The sequence below is a fragment of the Manacus candei genome, unplaced genomic scaffold (genome assembly GCF_025592945.1).
Source record: "Manacus candei isolate 608988 ecotype Guabito, Panama unplaced genomic scaffold, ASM2559294v1 h1tg000043l, whole genome shotgun sequence".
NCBI lineage: Eukaryota > Metazoa > Chordata > Aves > Passeriformes > Pipridae > Manacus > Manacus candei.
In genome coordinates, this window is record NW_026138091.1 from 4266750 (window position 1) to 4284113 (window position 17364).

General features: G+C 35.8%; 1 protein-coding gene across 2 annotated transcripts in view; it reads left to right on the forward strand.

Moving 5' to 3' along the window:
- Positions 1-17364, forward strand: part of ZFC3H1 (zinc finger C3H1-type containing) — a 42002-nt gene that overhangs the window by 6229 nt on the left and 18409 nt on the right. The window contains exons 3-18 of one of the 2 annotated variants that reach the window (XM_051795879.1): positions 2280-2344; positions 2604-2802; positions 2994-3220; positions 4817-4940; positions 6544-6641; positions 7599-7802; positions 8525-8689; positions 10254-10391; positions 10780-10898; positions 11227-11373; positions 12448-12622; positions 12841-12972; positions 13665-14213; positions 14297-14406; positions 15625-15756; positions 16746-16867. In XM_051795879.1, coding sequence (XP_051651839.1) covers positions 2280-2344; positions 2604-2802; positions 2994-3220; positions 4817-4940; positions 6544-6641; positions 7599-7802; positions 8525-8689; positions 10254-10391; positions 10780-10898; positions 11227-11373; positions 12448-12622; positions 12841-12972; positions 13665-14213; positions 14297-14406; positions 15625-15756; positions 16746-16867 — 2706 coding nt within the window. The remainder of the gene's footprint in view (positions 1-2279; positions 2345-2603; positions 2803-2993; positions 3221-4816; positions 4941-6543; positions 6642-7598; positions 7803-8524; positions 8690-10253; positions 10392-10779; positions 10899-11226; positions 11374-12447; positions 12623-12840; positions 12973-13664; positions 14214-14296; positions 14407-15624; positions 15757-16745; positions 16868-17364) is intronic. The other variant, XM_051795880.1, reaches the window with a different exon arrangement.

Sequence of the window (17364 nt, forward strand, 5' to 3'; positions counted from 1 at the left end):
TGAAAAGAGAACATTTAGAGACCTCTTTTTCTGCATTTCATCTTTGTTTGCTTTCTTTAGTCTTTATAAGATATTTTCACCAGGATTATTTTGATCATTATTGATATCCACGAGTAGTGAAGAAATCATAGGCCAGGAGTAGAAAAGGTTTGTGTAAGAAATGCAGCCAAAGGGTAGAGTAAGTGTCTTGTCAAAGATAGTTCTGGACTGCAGACCAAAGAGTGTAATTGCTCAGATGCATTAACCAGTTCATGAGAAACAAGTGACTGTGTCCAGCTGACCTGTGGTAGAAGTCCTTGAGCTTACTACTAAGTCTGCAGCAAAATAAGACAGCTGACTTCAGCTCCCTACTCTAAGGCTTCATGTAGTTCTAATAAGTGTTTGCTGTGGTTGAGGGTGGTGGTTGTGGATATCACTTGTCATCTGATGTTAAGTAATTTGTCAGTGTGTGTCAACTGCCAATTTGAGTGGGAAGAGACATAGTGAATGAGTGGATTAAGAGCACTGGTGTGTAATTAGGAATGCGAAGAAAGGTAGGACTAGAGCACTGAAAGTTAGAATGACTTATATGTAACTTCAGAATGAGAATTTGGAAGACAGAACCAATAAAGAAAAGAAGAGAAAACTGATAATTACTAATCAAACCACCTTATTCTAGGTAATTGTTCCCTTTTGTGTGTTTCCTATTAATAAAAAGAAAAAATAATTCTGATATTCTTTAAGAGGTAATATAGTTTTTATTGGCAGACATGAAGAAAACCAATGAATTTTTACCATAGAAGAAGAACTAGTAGCCTACGGGAAGACAACATAGCAGGGCAGGAGTAAAACAGCTATTTGAAAAGCAAAACAGTCTCAGAAAAAAATCCAGCTTCAAAATGTAACAGTACTGAAATTGAGAATACAGTTCATACAATAGTGAAAATAGATGCTATAGTATATATAGATGATATATATGCTATATATATTATATACTATCCTATATGTATATTATATAGATACTTTAATAGATTCATATTAAGAGCATTTAATTTTTGCATGCTGCTCAAATGCATGACATGTGAATGATATGAAAGCAGAGAGATTATGTATGAGTACCTGTTTATGGCAGTGTAATACAGCCTTCCAAGGAAAAAATAATCTGATTTGAGTTTTTGCAAATTCACATGTATCAAGTGAATGTATGCTATATGATTATGCATGTTTTGGGAAATCAGCAAAATTTGATTTTCCTGTTATATTTAAATGGTGTACTGGATGTTTCTACAGACCTGTCGCATTTTTTAAGTTTCATTTTTGTTTAGGTGTAATGTCTTGATATGTTTTAAACAGTGCCTTTCTGAGTGTGCCTTTCATAAAATGTTAGGAAGAGTAAAAGCTGTACAGACTGCAAATTTATTTTCTACCAATTTGAATTATGGGAAGGAATCTCTCTTTGAAGAAAGACTAATATAGGAGAAGAACACCAAACGTCCCTAAATGTGTACTTCCTTCCTCTGGTGCATAAAACATATATATCTGTGGTTAAATAAAAATTATGTAATTATATATTTGCCATAAATTATATTAATAATTATTGGCTGTAATAATTATGTAACACTACAATATATACAGCATTTTGTATGTTATATATAAACCAGTATGTTAATATGTGTGTACATACATTACAATAATCAGATGGTTATATTGTGGGGAGTCAAACAAATTAATATATCAATATCTAAATGTTTAGTTGGATATCGTTACTGTTTACTATTCATTTATATAGGATAACCTTTTTCTGTTTCCATTTGGTGTGAAATGGAGCAAGTGTGTTCTCACTGCAGCTTTGGGCCCTTATATTTAATTCTGCAAAAGAAAGACCAGTTACTCAAAATAGCTGCCAGTGGAATATGAGATGCTCAGGACAGCAGCTGATACAAGATGGTAGTATAAAACAGATGGCAAGAAGTCTTCTTTTTCCCTTCTCTCCAAATCCATTTTTCTCTGCTTCTTGGGGAAGTACCTACCAACCTTAAGGCAGAGAATTATTAAGAAATGACAAATACTGCCTTGAGCTTATGGTGTTATGATGATGTGGATTTCATCAGACATGCCCAGTTTATGGGAATGTTTGTTAATGTGATCTTACATGTACATCTGCTATTCTGTTTTAGACTATGTATCAATTATACTGATAAAATAGGTTTGTATAAATTAAATTTTGCATATCGTTTTAATGTGGCTCTACCTCTTGAGAAACAGCTTGCTCAAAAGTGTGGTATTTTTATTTTTGAAAGGTACAGAAGACAAAGAACAAACATCAGTGCAAAAGCTTAGCAGTTCGGATGTTACATCTGAAAAGGTAATGAAGTATTCCTGCATAGGTGAGGCATGATTGCATTGTGATACTCTGATGCCTTTTTCCAAATGGCAGTCTAAGAAATGTCCCAGTAATAGAAGCAGTTAATTTTTAACAAATGACACTTATTAGTAAAGCAGGATTTTTAAGCCTTCTTTTGATAAGAACATTTGGGAAAGACTTCAAAAGACCTTGTAAAGAAAAAACTATTAAATGATGTTTCTTGACTTTATCTTGTCTTTTCTTCTGTTTTCTTTTCAAGAAGCTGCTTGATGATGAGGAGGAGATGTCTGAGTTGCAACTTAGACTTCTTGCACTTCAGTCTGCTAGTAAAAAATGGCAGCAAAAAGAACAACAGGTGATGAAGGAAAGCAAAGAAAAATTAACAAAAATGAAAAGTGTAACGCAGAAAGTGAAAGCCAGTACAAAAGCACATTCGACGAAAAAACCTAGTGCCACAGGTAATAAGTTTAATGTTACTGATATGGCTGTCAGTGGCATGGCCTCAAAATACCCCCTATTTCTTGAAACCTTGAGCAATGAGCCTTTAGTCGTTTTAAACCCCCATACTTCTACTCAAAACTCTTGAATCTAGGATTAGGTGGAACCAATTAGATAAGGTGGAGTTAATCATGTATCTTTTTATTTAAAGGCAAGCAAGCTGTGAGGAAACAACAGACAAAGACATCAAAGAAGATACAGCAGCAAAAGGAACTAGACAGGCGTCAGAAAGAGGAAGATCAGAGGAAACAAGAAGAAGAAGAAGAGAGAAGAAAGAGAGAAGAAGAAATCAGAAAAATTAGAGACCTCTCAAATCAAGAAGAGCAGTACAATCGATTTATGAAGCTAGTTGGAGGAAAGAGGAGATCAAGAAGCAGGGTAACAAATTTTGTTAGTGTTCAGGTGTTACATTTAGGATTCAGGAATGATTTCTGTCTTGCCCTACCTGGTTCTATGTGTCACCATCCCATCTACATCCTCCCCCTTTTTTCTCCCTGCTGTCCCTACCCCCAGAACAACCAAACCAGAACAACAAAAGAAAAGCTCCAAATATTTCAGTATTTACAGTGTTTTAATCCCATGCTAGATGGGCATTCCCTTTAGGTTTGGAAAATCAGTTGTGTATGAGTTGTACATTTGCAAGTCAATGGTAAAGCGTGTTTCTCCTAGAGACACTTTGGATGTTGTGATCAAGGAGCAGTCTGTAATTTAATACTAACTGATCCATGAAACTTTCTTGTCTCTCTTCTCTTGGATTGCAGAGGTTTTTCCTCCACATTTTCAAACTTTTTCTGTCTATACTTCAGTGGCCTGCTTCTTTTGAAATGTTGTTTGAGGGTTTGGTTTCTTTGTAGTATTTTTTAATAGTAGTATTTCAGTTATTTTGTCAGGGCATAACATATGCTCAGACACAAAAGATAATTAATTACTTTAGACCTGCTACAGGATGACAGACTTCTGTGAAATTTATGAAGTAATAGAGTTACTGCAGTGGTTGTAATGCTGCACTTGTAGGCTGTTCTCATTCTTTCATTTTGAGATTAGCAAAAGGCACTTGATTAACTAATGTTCTGTCTCTAAAACATTGGTACATTACAGAAAAAATGACTGTTTCTTCAGCATTCTTTCAGCATGGAAGCAGTACAGCTGCTGTAGCTTGATGCTTGAAGTGCTTGGAGCCTACTGATGCTGTAAGGAGAAATGAAACAGCATCTAAGAGAATTGGGACTCCCTGTTTGAGGTCATGATATGGAAGAGTGTTTTATTATAAGTATTTAATTATAATAATACTGAGTGGAAAATTGAGACTAAAAATGTTTGACTGTAAACAGTAGGAATTGTAAAAGCTACCTAAGTGTCTCCTGTATGCCTCTGAAAGATAGAAGCTGAGGAATCTACGAAGTCATACTTAGGTGTTCTGCATATATTTGGTGCTGAACATGGATTGGCATCCATATAGTGTTAGGAGTTCTTTAAATAATCTGATTTATGACTTGGCAGTTTTTGGGATTGTCTCAGAGTGGTACATGGCTCCTTGTGGGACAGTAAAAAGATTCTCTACCTGAGAATTGTTTCTCGGAAGTGTAGCTCAAGTGTTTTTGGTAGTTGCCATGACAGATTAACAGAAATAATAAAGCATTTAATTCTCTTGCAGCGTTTCAGAAATATATAACCTTGCCAGTTTACCAAATAAATAATTACCTAATAGGTATTTAAAAATTTCTTCTGTCCATCATAACCCCCTCTCCCCATCATCCTGGAAGAGATCTAGTTTTAAAACTGTTAATTTGTCCAGTCACTACCTGCGATAGATGTGATTAAAAGGTTTGCTCTTTTTGTACAAGAAAAACAAATTGTATTTATAAAGCAATAAAAGACAAAATCGTAAGGGCCTTTTTCCAAAGTATACTTCTTAGCGGTTCTGACATAATAATGTAAGATCAGCTAAATAAAATACTTTCTTTGTGTATTTAGTCTTCAGATACGGATTTGAGATGGTCTTTGGATAAGCAGCCTACAGAGAGTGCAGGAGGCATATATCAGTATGATAATTATGATGAAGTTGCTATGGATACAGATAGTGAAACTAACTCACCAGGTAAGACTGATTTACAGTTTTCTTCTGGAGTGATTGGTGAGAATAGGTTAAAAGCAGGAAATAAGCCATTCTTTTAGAAAGAAGGTGTTTGAGATGTCTCAGTTCTAGAACTAACATTTTAAGGTTAATTCTAATTCTGTTTTGTTTTAACGTAGACTTTCTATCTCTGCTGGAGTGGTATTTTTTAAGGTCTGCAGGGTTATACTGCAGTGCTGTAGCATTGTAGTGCTGTAGGTTTTATTCTTGTGCGCTTCCAAGCAACTGTTGCAGGAAGTGAGGTTCCAGGCTCTTGCCTGGATAGACAGCAGCTTTGCAAGAAAGAGGGGGTGTCCCAGTGAACATTGAGTGACATATGGGTCAGCACTATGGCTTTGGGTGATAGAGACCGACTGTCACTGCACTGTAGCACTGTGACTGTTAAGGGTTGGAGGGGGGCTGTTAAACACTGAGACTGTGGCAGCTTTCTAGTTTCACAGTAGGAGAAAGAGAGTGACATACTAGAAAGAGCCTAGCAAAGGACCTTTTTGACTAAGTGAAACTGTTTCAGGCCTGTTTTTCATAGAGTTCATTGTGAGACTGGAGCATTTGGCTGATGGGAAGAAGACCAGGAGAGCTGAATTTGTGTTAAGAAGGCGTGGGAAAGCTTTTGCTCCTGTCTTCAACTACTTAGTGGTCAGTTACAGAGAAGGCAGAGCCAGACTCTACAGTGGAGTGGGCAACAGAAGGACTAAGAGCAACACTTAAATTGTAACAAAATAACTTTGGATTAGATATAAGGGAAAACTGCACAGAAGATGGTCACATACTAGAACAGGTTTACTGGAAATGTTGAGGAATCTCCATCCTCAAATATACTTGGAACTTGACAAGTCCCTTAGCAGTCTGACTTTGGGGGCAGCCCTTGTGCTGGGACATATATCTCTTTCAGAAGTCTCTTTCAGCCTAAATCGTTTACTGACTCTTGAGTTTGAGATGCATTTTAAGGTTTCCGTGTTCCATCTCAACATACGGAGTATTGAGAAAACGTCACTAAGCATACTACTTGGTTGACTACTTTTATTCTCTTGCTTTACATCTTCCACCTTTTTTTTCCTTTTTATTTCTTTTTCTTCTTTCTTGTTAGCCTTCCCCATACGTTACTTTGCTAAAGTACCACACCTGCTACTTTGTGAGCTAAATGAATCTTTTCTTGATAAAGTATCTCAAACTCTAGTTTTATGTTTCAGAATTTATCAGCTGTGCTTTTGGTCTACTTCTGTCTTAGTTTGTATTGTGTTGTATTTTTGGTGGCCAGTAATCAGGAGACTGAGATAGCTTGTTTTAAAAGGTAAATTCTTGCAAATTAATTCCAATATGAGGGCTGAGTCATTACCTTATCAGTACTATTTGGCTGTACTTACACATTGTATGTAAAATAGAAAAAGTTCTTTTTATGTACATATATGTAAGAAATAAATGCATTGTACTATGTCTGGTGTTACCTTTGAAATTGGTGCATAGTGAAAACATTTGTCTCCTGCTACATTAAATCAGTTGAAGTATGAGTTGCTGTTTAGTAAATACCCATCAGATTTCTTACACTCAATATTTTTTTTAATTACAGCTTCTTCCCCAGTGCAACCTCCTTACTTTGAATGTCCAGTAGGATATTTTCCACCTCCAGTACCACCAATTTCTTTGCCACTGCCACCTCCAATTCCAGTAAGTAACCTTGAAAGGAGTATGCTTTTGAAAATGTTGATAATTCTCATTTCTGATTTATAATGCTAAAGTTAAGATTAAATTTAGATTCTGTTTTTGATACAGTTCTCTATTTGATGACTCCCTTGAACTGTCTGGTAGACTTACAGTTGCTTTTTTAAAACTTCTTTTTAATCTATTGGCTGATCCAATTCTTGTTTAATGTAAGTTTTCTCTATTGAATTAAATTTTTCTTTTTGTTGTTAGAAGCTGTGCTTTTTCACACAGAAAGCAAAAGTTGTCTGAAGTACATAAGGAAAAAGAATGAATTGGAACTGTTAGCATAAGGCAACTTTGCCTCTTATCTCTAGGCCATATGTGTAGATAAGCTTGTTCTCTGACTTCTTGCCTAGAGGGGGGAAAAACCAAAACTATGGCTCATCAGTCTTTTGTTCAGACTTTGTCCTTTTGTCTGTACATTGTCTGTCTTCTCACCCACAGAGTCCACGTGGAAATAGAATTAGTGTGGGGTTTTTTTTCCCACCAATTTTCTTTGCTGAATGATTGTTACTCTTCTTAGTAAAGCAGTAGAAAGTTGCCATTCCCTCTCATGACAGCTTCTGAATTTTTGACCAAGGGAAACTAATTTTGTTAGCTAAGAGAAATTCATAAAACTGGTTGAAGACTGCTGGTCAACTATATTTGTGTGGCTAGACTCTCTCTGGTTCAGAAGTCTTATTTAGTTTGTATGTCTCCACAGCTTCCACTATCCAGATGTAACCTTGTTGTTTCCATTAACTTGTGTGAGTAATTGTTTAGTGACAACCTTTGACTGTGATCTAAATGCAGTTTGAATTTTAATTAAACTGTCACAGTTTGTTACTTCTAAACCATGAAACAATTTAAGTCTCAAACTCTGTTAAGTAATCATAAAGCAGTAGTAATTTTCATGTTTCAAACCCTTGTTTTACTTCCCAGCCTGTACCGTCTTTGAGCCATCTCTACATGGAGGGTATTCCTTGTGTTTCTCTTGAGACGCCTCCACCTCTTCCCCCCCTTCCCCCTGAAGAACCTGAACAGCCACCAAAACCTCCATTTGCTGATGAGGAAGAGGAAGAAGAGATGCTCCTAAGAGAAGAATTACTCAAGTCTCTAGCCAACAAACGTGCTTTCAGAGCTGAGGTACTTCTTTGGTTTTTGAATGTAAGCCTCTAGATGGCAATCTTAACCAAAACTTAAATGTGACTTGCTGATTGAGGATTACAGGGGTTTTATGCTGCCTTTCTCATCACTTTAAAAAAGAAATCAACAAAAATGTCTCTGAATTTCCATCACCCTCTGACCCCTAAAACAAACTGAAACAAAAGCTACCCTGGAACATCCTTTGAACTGTAAATTGTAGCTTGCTGTTTATTTCTGAAGAAATTATGAAACTTCAAGGTGCTGAAAATTGAGTAAGTTCAGGTGAATGGGGATTTTCTGCTAGAAAATGTTTATTATTTATCAACTGCTCATTAGAAAGCGAGACAAGTAAGTTTATTTTAGACTTCTAGCAAGAGGAGTTAGGAGAAGTTAGCTGTTTTTGGGTTTTTTTTTGTTGTTTTGGGGATTTTTTTTGGAGTGAGAAGCAAAGTTTGTGGTTTTGAAAGTATACATTGGTTTTGACCTTATTAAAAGGTTGTGATCTTTTGCAACTGACCTGCGAATAACTGGCATGCTCTTGTGTGCTTTTTTGATATTACTGCAGAATTGCAATGTTTGTCTAATACATTTGGGTAGTCTGCCTAAATCTCAATTTCAAATTCCAGGGCATATATGAAAGAGTCTCATTTATACTGACATCTTTTTAAATAGCTGTGTTTAGTGTGTATTTTTAAGGCTGTATTTTTGATTTACTTTTTTAGGAAACATCAAGTAACAGTGGTCCACCTTCCCCTCCTGTTCCAGATAACTTACAGTCCGTGCCAAGAAGCAATCTGTCTGCTGTCAGTATTAATACTGTGTCTCAACCACGGGTGCAAAATACAAAGTTTGTTAGAGTACCAAGGCTTCCACGAGCGGTGATCACAGTAAGGAAATACTGGTGCTTTCTACTAATAAGACTGTGAGTTGAAGGTGACCTCACTTCAGGTGAACAGCAAGTTCAGACTTAGGTATTCTAGTGATAGGACACAGAAAAGTGGAGCTTCAGTTAAATGTTTGAATTATTAGCAACTTAGGTAATCCATATGCTCTTCTGGAAAGAATTTGACACTGAAGCAAGAATTTATAGCTTAAGAGAGCATCAAAACACACCAGCATGCAGTGAACTAAAAGATCATAAATACAGTTCTCTTACTTTCTTTTCCAGATTAGCACAGACGCTGTTGCCAAAGAAGATGTAGCCTTGCTCTTTCTCATGCTCCTGGCTATCTTTGCTCTTTGTCCTGCTCTCTTCTTTGAAAGTGGGGTCTGGAGCATCAGTGCCACTGCTTGATTATTTAACATGCAAAACTGGTTAGAAAGCTAACCTTATGTGGGAAAAAGTACTTTCCCTCTAGGGGGAGTTTTTTCAGTGAGCAGTGTTAGCATGTCTGAGTGTGGATGGATGAGAATATTTGTGAGGAGTGGACCAGTGCCTTGTTCTGTCTTCTTGCACCAACATAAACTGAGATTTCACCTACCTGTCCTATTGTCATGCGAAAATGATGCAGCTCTACTACATTCAGAAGTAGTAAATATGACTCATATTTTAAGAATTGTCCAGAAAGAGAATATCAAAAAGAACTGAATGTGGAAATTGAGTATTTTTCATTTTAACAAGCAGGGTTTCTTTGATAGGGTTAATGTTTTAAAAACCACTTAGAGCTTTGAAGAGGTTCTGTCCTGAGGTAAAGGTTAAATGTATAACTAGAGTTGTCCAGACCTACAGTGGGAGATGTGAGAAGAGCAGTCCTGGAAATGCGAAATAAGTTGTTTTTTTCCAAGCTGTAATTCCAGAGCGTTTGAGGTTAATCTAAATTGTCTGCTTGTTTCTGCATCTTTCTTTGTGCTGGAATTGGCAGTTATCTGATCTTCAGTGAGTGTTTTAAGTTAGTGATTTTGGCAAAAAGTGATTAATTTTGTTTCATCTGTTCTTTACATACTATTGCTGTTCTGCCAATTAAACTGTCTCACTGTAAGGTCAGCTAAGTACAGCTGTGGGACAAGAGGCATCACAACTGTGTAGCAGAGAGATGAGGGACTTTTGGTATGTCTGCCACATTTCTAATGCAGATTTGATTGATTGTTACCTCTCAGTTATTTGAGAAAATTTCTTGCAAATGACAGATGATGAGTTTAATTACAATTGAAATAATTCAATGAGTATAGGAGTTAGAAATTTGAGATTTGTATGCTATGTCCATGGAGATGTAAGTATGCTGCAGATACTTGGGAATAGGTTTGGCACTTTCATCGTAGTGCCAAAAATGCGTACAGTATTACTTTCTTGTAGTGGAGATGTACAAATGCTTATTTTTTTTCTTATGTGGAATTGATGTGCCATAACAAAAGGAGTTAACCTCCTTTTTGTCTTCTAGTAAATATGTCCTCAGTTATACCTGTGCCTCTAACTTTTTCTTCTTTCTATAAAACTTTACATTCTCCCAACAGCTTCCAAAACACAAGTCTGTTGTGGTTACCTTAAATGACTCAGATGATAGTGAATCTGATGGAGAACCATCTAACTCAACTAGCAGTGTGTTTGGAGGACTAGAATCTATGATAAAGGAAGCAAGGAGAAATGTTGAGGTAAACACTATCAGCGTTTTAATAAGTTTATTTGGTAATGATTGTGCTTTGTAATTTGGTCAAGAAATACTAGATTATGTCAGAAGTGGGCAAGAGTGAGTATATTACTTGTGTCTGGACAATTACATTGTAATTTGGATTGCACAAGCTAATCAAAATAATTTTTTGTTGGATGGCATCCTGGAGGTAGAATTTGTAATATATTTTGGTTTGATTTTTTTTTTTTCAATTAAAATTCAGTGCATCCTTAAGCAAAAAGTACGACCTGAAAGATCTTACTAGCCTTGCACAGTTTTAAGTTTGTGCTGAAATACCTCTTAAAAATGCTAGTTTGTAGCTGTATTTTAAACCAATGTGACTGGTATTGACTTGAATCTCATTGTAACAGGCATCAAAAATCAAAGCCCCTCCAAAGTCAGAAAAAGAAAATGATCCAATGAGAACTCCAGAGGCTCTACCAGAAGATAAGAAGATAGAATACAGACTTTTAAAAGAAGAGATTGCCAGGTACAACTGAGTTTAATTGTTAGTGTAAAATGTGTATTATTGGTAGCCCTTTACTAGTTTATGTTTGTAATTGGAAGGAAAATCTGAGTTTGAAAACCTTCAGGTTTTTCTCTCATGCAATTTTTAGTAGGACAACATAGAAGTCTAAAGAAAATCCTTGTTATGAACTGACTTAACGTAATTGATTGCAGTTGTGGAAAGTACTTTTTCTTTTAACTTTAAATCTTGTTCTGCTACTCTGTTTGAAGATTTTAAAATTATTGGGAGTACACATCAAAAGGAGTGTTGAAGCTACTGAAAATCTTTGCTTTTAACATTTCTGTTTCAGTCGTGAGAAGCAGCGCTTAATTAAGTCTGATCCACTGAGGAATAATTCATCCCCTGCAAATTCTGATGGTGAAGTTGATGGAATTGGGAGAATAGCAGTAGTGACAAAACAAGTCACAGAAGCAGAAGCAAAGCTGAAGAAAAACAGGTATGTATTTCTCTGTCATAAGTCCTACCTTCTTTACTTAGCAGGATGGAAATAGTAAGTAATGTTTTTTAACGTCCAACATTTAAAGTACAGCAAATGTTCAGTTTCCCGTTGTCTTGAGCTATTCAGCCTTTAATTCTATTGCTGTGCAAAAGGAATTGTGTGGTAGTGCCAGTGTGGTGTTTGGTAACTTTTAAGTGTGGTTTATCATTCTGACTGTTTTTAGCTGTGTTCAGTGGTTAGAATATGATCTGTGCCACCTAATAACTATGAAATATGAAAAAATGAGTGTTCTTTTCACTATTGGTACACTTTGAAGTTAGTGAGTTATGCTTGATATATATATACATATATATACATATACGTGTGTGTGTATGTGTATATATATATATGTGTATATATATATATATATATGAATGAGTGTTTCTGCGGAATAGGTATGCTGTTTGAATCTTTCCCTGTGTGGCTTTTCTCTTTTAGCATGCCTCTTCCATGTTTCCCACCCTTATTTCAAGTTACTGTGGAAAGTATAAGTGCTTTGCATCCTGTTCTCAGCTTCTCTTGCCACTGGATTATTTCTGTGTGGTCTTGTGAACAAACTGATTCGTGGTCAGTCATCAATTGAAGGACAGCCTTCCCTCCTCCCTTTATCCACAACCATCTACTCAAGTGTTTTTCTTGCTTCCTTTAATGCATTTAATGCTTTTTGTATTTATCTACTATTGTGGCATAATATTATGGCTTCTAATCTGCTCATGTGCGTATGCGTCCTAAGGAGGATCTGGGTTGTTACTTTACAGAAAGCAAGAACATGTGTGTTTTGGATGTCATAATATTAAAAACAGTATTAAAGATACATACATACATTCCTTCCCTTGTCATTGTAACTAGAATGTTTTCATCTGCATTATACTGACATGCTGAACTTGGGATGCTGAAAGACTGGAGAAACTTCAGTTGTTGTTTGTTGCTGCGTGAGGAGAGCTGTGTTTTTAAATAAGTGGGGTTTCAGAGGAGCAATGTGAGCAGCTCCCCTTTGGAAAAAATCTTACGATGTACCTTTTCTACTTCTAGAATGCTGTTGATGAAGGATGAATCTGTCTTGAAAAATTTATTGCAACAACAGGCCAAGAAGAGAGAGAATGTTCGAATTGCTGAAAATAAAATTAACAAACTGGCTGAACAGCTACAAGCAACAGAGAAGATCTTGAATGCTAATAAGGCGTTTCTCAAGAGGCTTCAGGAACATGTAACTTGCACTCTGAAATATTTCTGTTTCCTAGAGTTGGAAACCTTGAAATGGGAAGCCTGATTTTTGGAGGCAGTAGGCTTTCTTAGAATTAACCGTTAATTCGCATGTAGTTATATTATATTTCATTGATTCATCTAATTGTACTTTATTATGTGGTCATATCTGTAAATTTGCACCTTACTGTAGTATTTTGTTTGTTTATTTGATTTTTTAAGATTCATAAAGTTCAACAGCGAGTTACAGTAAAAAAAGCTCTGGCACTGAAATACGGAGAAGAACTTGCTCGAGCAAAAGCGGTAGCAAGTAAGGAAATTGGGAAACGGAAGCTAGAGCAAGATCATCTTGGAGTAAGTCAATGTGCTCTTAAATGAAACTGTACTTGAAAAAGAGTAGCAATTTTGATTAAGAAAATTCAAATGGAATTTCAGGAAAACATTTCAAAAGCACTGCAGGGAATCTTCCTAATGATTGTGTGCATTTTTGAGGATTCAACAAAAAAGGCATTAATGAGTTCAGAAAGAAAACTGTTGAAAGCCTACATTTCTATGGTAGGGGAATGCTGTGCATAGATAAATAAGAGGAGCTATGTTCCTGTGAAGGAAGGCAGGAAGTACTTTACTGTCTATAGGCATCAATGATTTTGTTAAAACTGTCAAGCAAAGTTGCTGAAGAGAGGCTCTGATATTGTTTTGAAAACAAAATGCAGAAAAACAAGGCTAAAATATTTTTGTAAATTTTTGTGTTTGCGCTCCCAACATCACTGTATATACTTGCTTTATAGCTCACCTTTCAAGTGTGACCAAAACGTCTGTTTAAGCCTGTAAATTATGTAGGCTGACTTTTATCGCAAAACCTGCAAACCTACCAGTGAATTGTGACAAACTCTTTCATGGTTTTTCTGCTGTTTATTGAAATCTTCAGGCAAGACTTTTTAAAATATGTTTTTATAAATTCTGAATTAAACATTTTGTCTATTTTTTACTTCCTGTCAATAACCAGTAGATGAGAAAATGAAATAAAAGGAATTTTTTCTTTTCAGCCAAGCAAAATGTTGAAATTGGAGACCTCCCCTGCATCAAGTCCGAAAAAGCATTCAGCAGAATTGATCGCACTGGAGAAAAAACGACTTCAACAACTAGAGTATGAATATGCTCTTAAAATTCAGAAATTGAAGGAAGCCCGTGCACTTCAAACCAAGGAACAATCAAATGCTACACCTCATGCAGAAGAGGAATCTGAATTTACATTACCTCAGCCATCACTTCATGACCTTACACAGGACAAGTTGACTTTGGACAGTGAAGAAAATTACTTTGATGATGAAGTTCTGTCTAATTCAAATCGAGAACGAAGGAGATCTTTCAGAGAATCTAATTCTTTCACTAAACCAAATCTTAAACACATGGACACTCCAAAGCAAGAAACTATAAACAAAGTTTCTAAAAAGGCTTCAGAGGAGCCTGAGCTCTTCCTTGGGTTGAATATTGATGAACTGAAAAAACTTTATGCTAAAGCTGACAGCTTGAAAGAGCTGCTGCTGACAAGTACTGCCTCTATAGTACCTAAGGAAGATCTGTTGTGTGGTCAGGTAAGTGTTTTACAACTAAACAGGAAACTTGTCTTTATTAGGTGGTGTTGCAACTACTGTGTATCTGTTTATCTGTTTCCTAGGAAATTTCAGTGGATGTGGATTTTCTTACATCTCAAAATAAACAAACCGAAGTGAAACCATTTCCATTTGGACCATATCGTAGTCCTCTTCTAGTATTTAAATCCTACAGGTACAAAGACTGTAGCTCTTTGACTTGTGTCTGTTTTCTTGTTCAAGTATTCATCACTGCTCTTTCCTAGATACCCAGGCATGTACAGAAAGATTAGGCGTAGTGACAAACTTGACTATCCTTAAACAATTTTGTCTATTTTATGGAATCTAATGATTTTAGTCACATTTTCTGGTATGTACAAGTCCCTTGTTTTTGTGCAGTATGCTGCTTTTACATTGCATTGCATGCTGCTTGATATAACTAAATTAAAAAAAGTAGTTAAACATTTGAAAACAGGATTTTTATATCCAATATGAATATGTAAATCCAAGAAGCATATTTCAGTTATGCCGTCTCTGAACTTGGCTAGGATTTACATTGTCTGAGTCGAGATTTATCCAGTCATCTATTTTTGGATTCCTGCTCAGTGGAAAAAGGCATGAGCACAGTGATTCATCCTGACTTGACATTAACACCTGCAAGTGTAATCAATTTGGCACATCTGTTTTTTGACTAAAGAGAATTTTGTTCCTACACATCAAATTTGAGAAAACAGAAGTCTGGAATTTACAATGGAGCAGTTGAATCCTACCATATGCTTCAAGTTTTTTATTTCTATGCTCTTAAGTAGAGAAAGATGGAGGATGCCATCTTTACATGAGTATTCTTTTTAACTTCGTGTAGGTTATTACTTCAATTCCTGAAGGAACTAGAAATCCCGAAGTTGACATAGTCAAACTTTAGCTCAAGATCTAAAATAAGCATTAGTCTGCTCAACTCAGACTGAGTTTTGTTTGCTTACACATTGTAAAATCTGTTCACTGTTTCTTCAGGTTAATCTTTAACAATTCTCTTTACATTTTCATTTGATGTCGATCTTAGGCTGCCTAGAGCATGAGATTTTCTAGAAACTACTGAAATATAGTTTCAGTTGTTTGCTTTCCGTACTGGGTCATGACTACACTTCCTGTTTTCATATGAATGAAGTTCTGCACCTAAAGAAGAGAATACTAGAGCAGAACTTATTTAGATTGAGAAGTACTGTGGTGTTCTCTTCCTCTTCCACTTTTTCTTTACCTTCTTCTTAACTTGTAGGTTAATGATGCTTTTGGTTAGTAGCATGGTTTTGGAAATAATGAGATTTAATACAGAGAAACTGAGCTTTGATTATTTTTTTTAGAGAACTGATGTCTTGCCTTGTACACTTCATCACAATAATGTGCTCTTTCATTTTAGGTTTAGTCCATATTTTCGAACCAAGGAAAAACTGTACCTCAGTTCAATAACGTATAGCAATATGATTGAGCCAAAACAGTGTTTCTGCCGTTTTGATTTAACAGGCACATGTAATGATGATGACTGTCAGTGGTGAGTTCTCTTTAATTTTCTTAATTTCAACTATACTTTTCTTCTTGATTTCTGACTGTCCGAAATAAGCATGGTTTTCGTTTCTTTAAAAGGTCTGGATATATGATCATATGCACGAGTTCTGGGCAAGGTTATTTTTTGATACCCTATTGCAGATACTTAGTTGGAAGGGAAAAAACCCATTTCTATCTAAGCCATGAAGAAAAAGGAGGCTCTTTAGATGTATATTTAGAAAAGTAGTATAGCCTATTAAAGAATATTTCATCTTTTGGTTACCTAGTAATTCAGATGGGACTGGTCTCACTTCATAGCTTCATAACTTCAGGCTATCATAGAACCTTAGGAAGTGGTTGATACTGCTAAGCACACTAGAGAAGAAAAGCATACACCAAATACATAATTAAAAAAATAATACTATCGTAGAAGAGTAATTCTAGTTTTCTGGGAAAATACTGGCTAAATTTATTTCTTGGAAGACTGGAGTTAAATTGTATTTTAAAAATCACTTGTTTAACAGTGTTGTGCACTTAAAAGTGGATATGAATTGGTTAGGATTAAACTCAATTTGGAAACTTATAATTGCTGGAAAAATATAATAGGAGTGAACTTTAGCTCTTCTGGATCAGCTTTTAGCTGTTGTCATCAAACCATCATTTGATTCTTCTAAATAAAAAGTGATATCTAATTCTTGTAACTGCCTTATTTGAACTGTGAAGTTCTACATACTGTGGTTTTGTGTTATTGCAAAATGAGTGTATAGACATGTATTTTAAAGAGTAAGTGAAATAATGGGGACTAGGATTAAGTTCCTGATGCAGACTTAAGTTTAGAGAAGGCCTAGATATATTTGACCAAAATGTCAAAGCAAGCTGTAGTGTTTTCTGTGGGTATCATTTTCTTTATGCCTCACCCAACTGTGCACTAAAACAAACTTTCTTAATAATTTGCTGCTGTGATTAATGTATTAATTGCTTGTTTGTTTATTTTAGGCAACACATGAAAGATTGCACTCTCAGCCGCAAGCAGCTGTTTCAGGATATTCTGTCTTACAATTTAGAACTGATTGGCTGCTCAGAAAAAAGCACCGATGAGGAGATCAGCACTGCCACAGGTTTTTAAGAGTCTTTTGTTCACTTTGGTATCCAAAGATTCGCTTCTGAAGGAAATGGCTTTCATTAAAAGCCCTGAGCACAAGGATTTTGATGTGAAGCAATATATAAGTTACAACTATGTGAAACAGTAGGTTTCTTCAGTTGTCCAGTTCAGTCCTTTGTAGTGGTTAATTAACCTTGGTGTCTTTACAAAAAGAAAAAAAATCATTGATCTGAGGAATATTTCACTCAGTAAAGCAATACTTTTATTGCTGGGATTCAGGGGACTGGGGAGGAATGAACATGGAATCTTTCCCTCTTTCCTTCCTCAGTTTTGTAACTACTGGATCTGTTTCAGTGGAGCTGGAATTTCATAACAATGCCTTTGCCATATAGGCAAGTTACCAAAGAGAACTTAGTTATTTTTTCATTTCTTTGTGCTAGTGTGTTAAATTACCATACCTCTTGAAGCAGTCACATTTTATGAATTTAGCATATATTGTGCTGAATTGCTGTT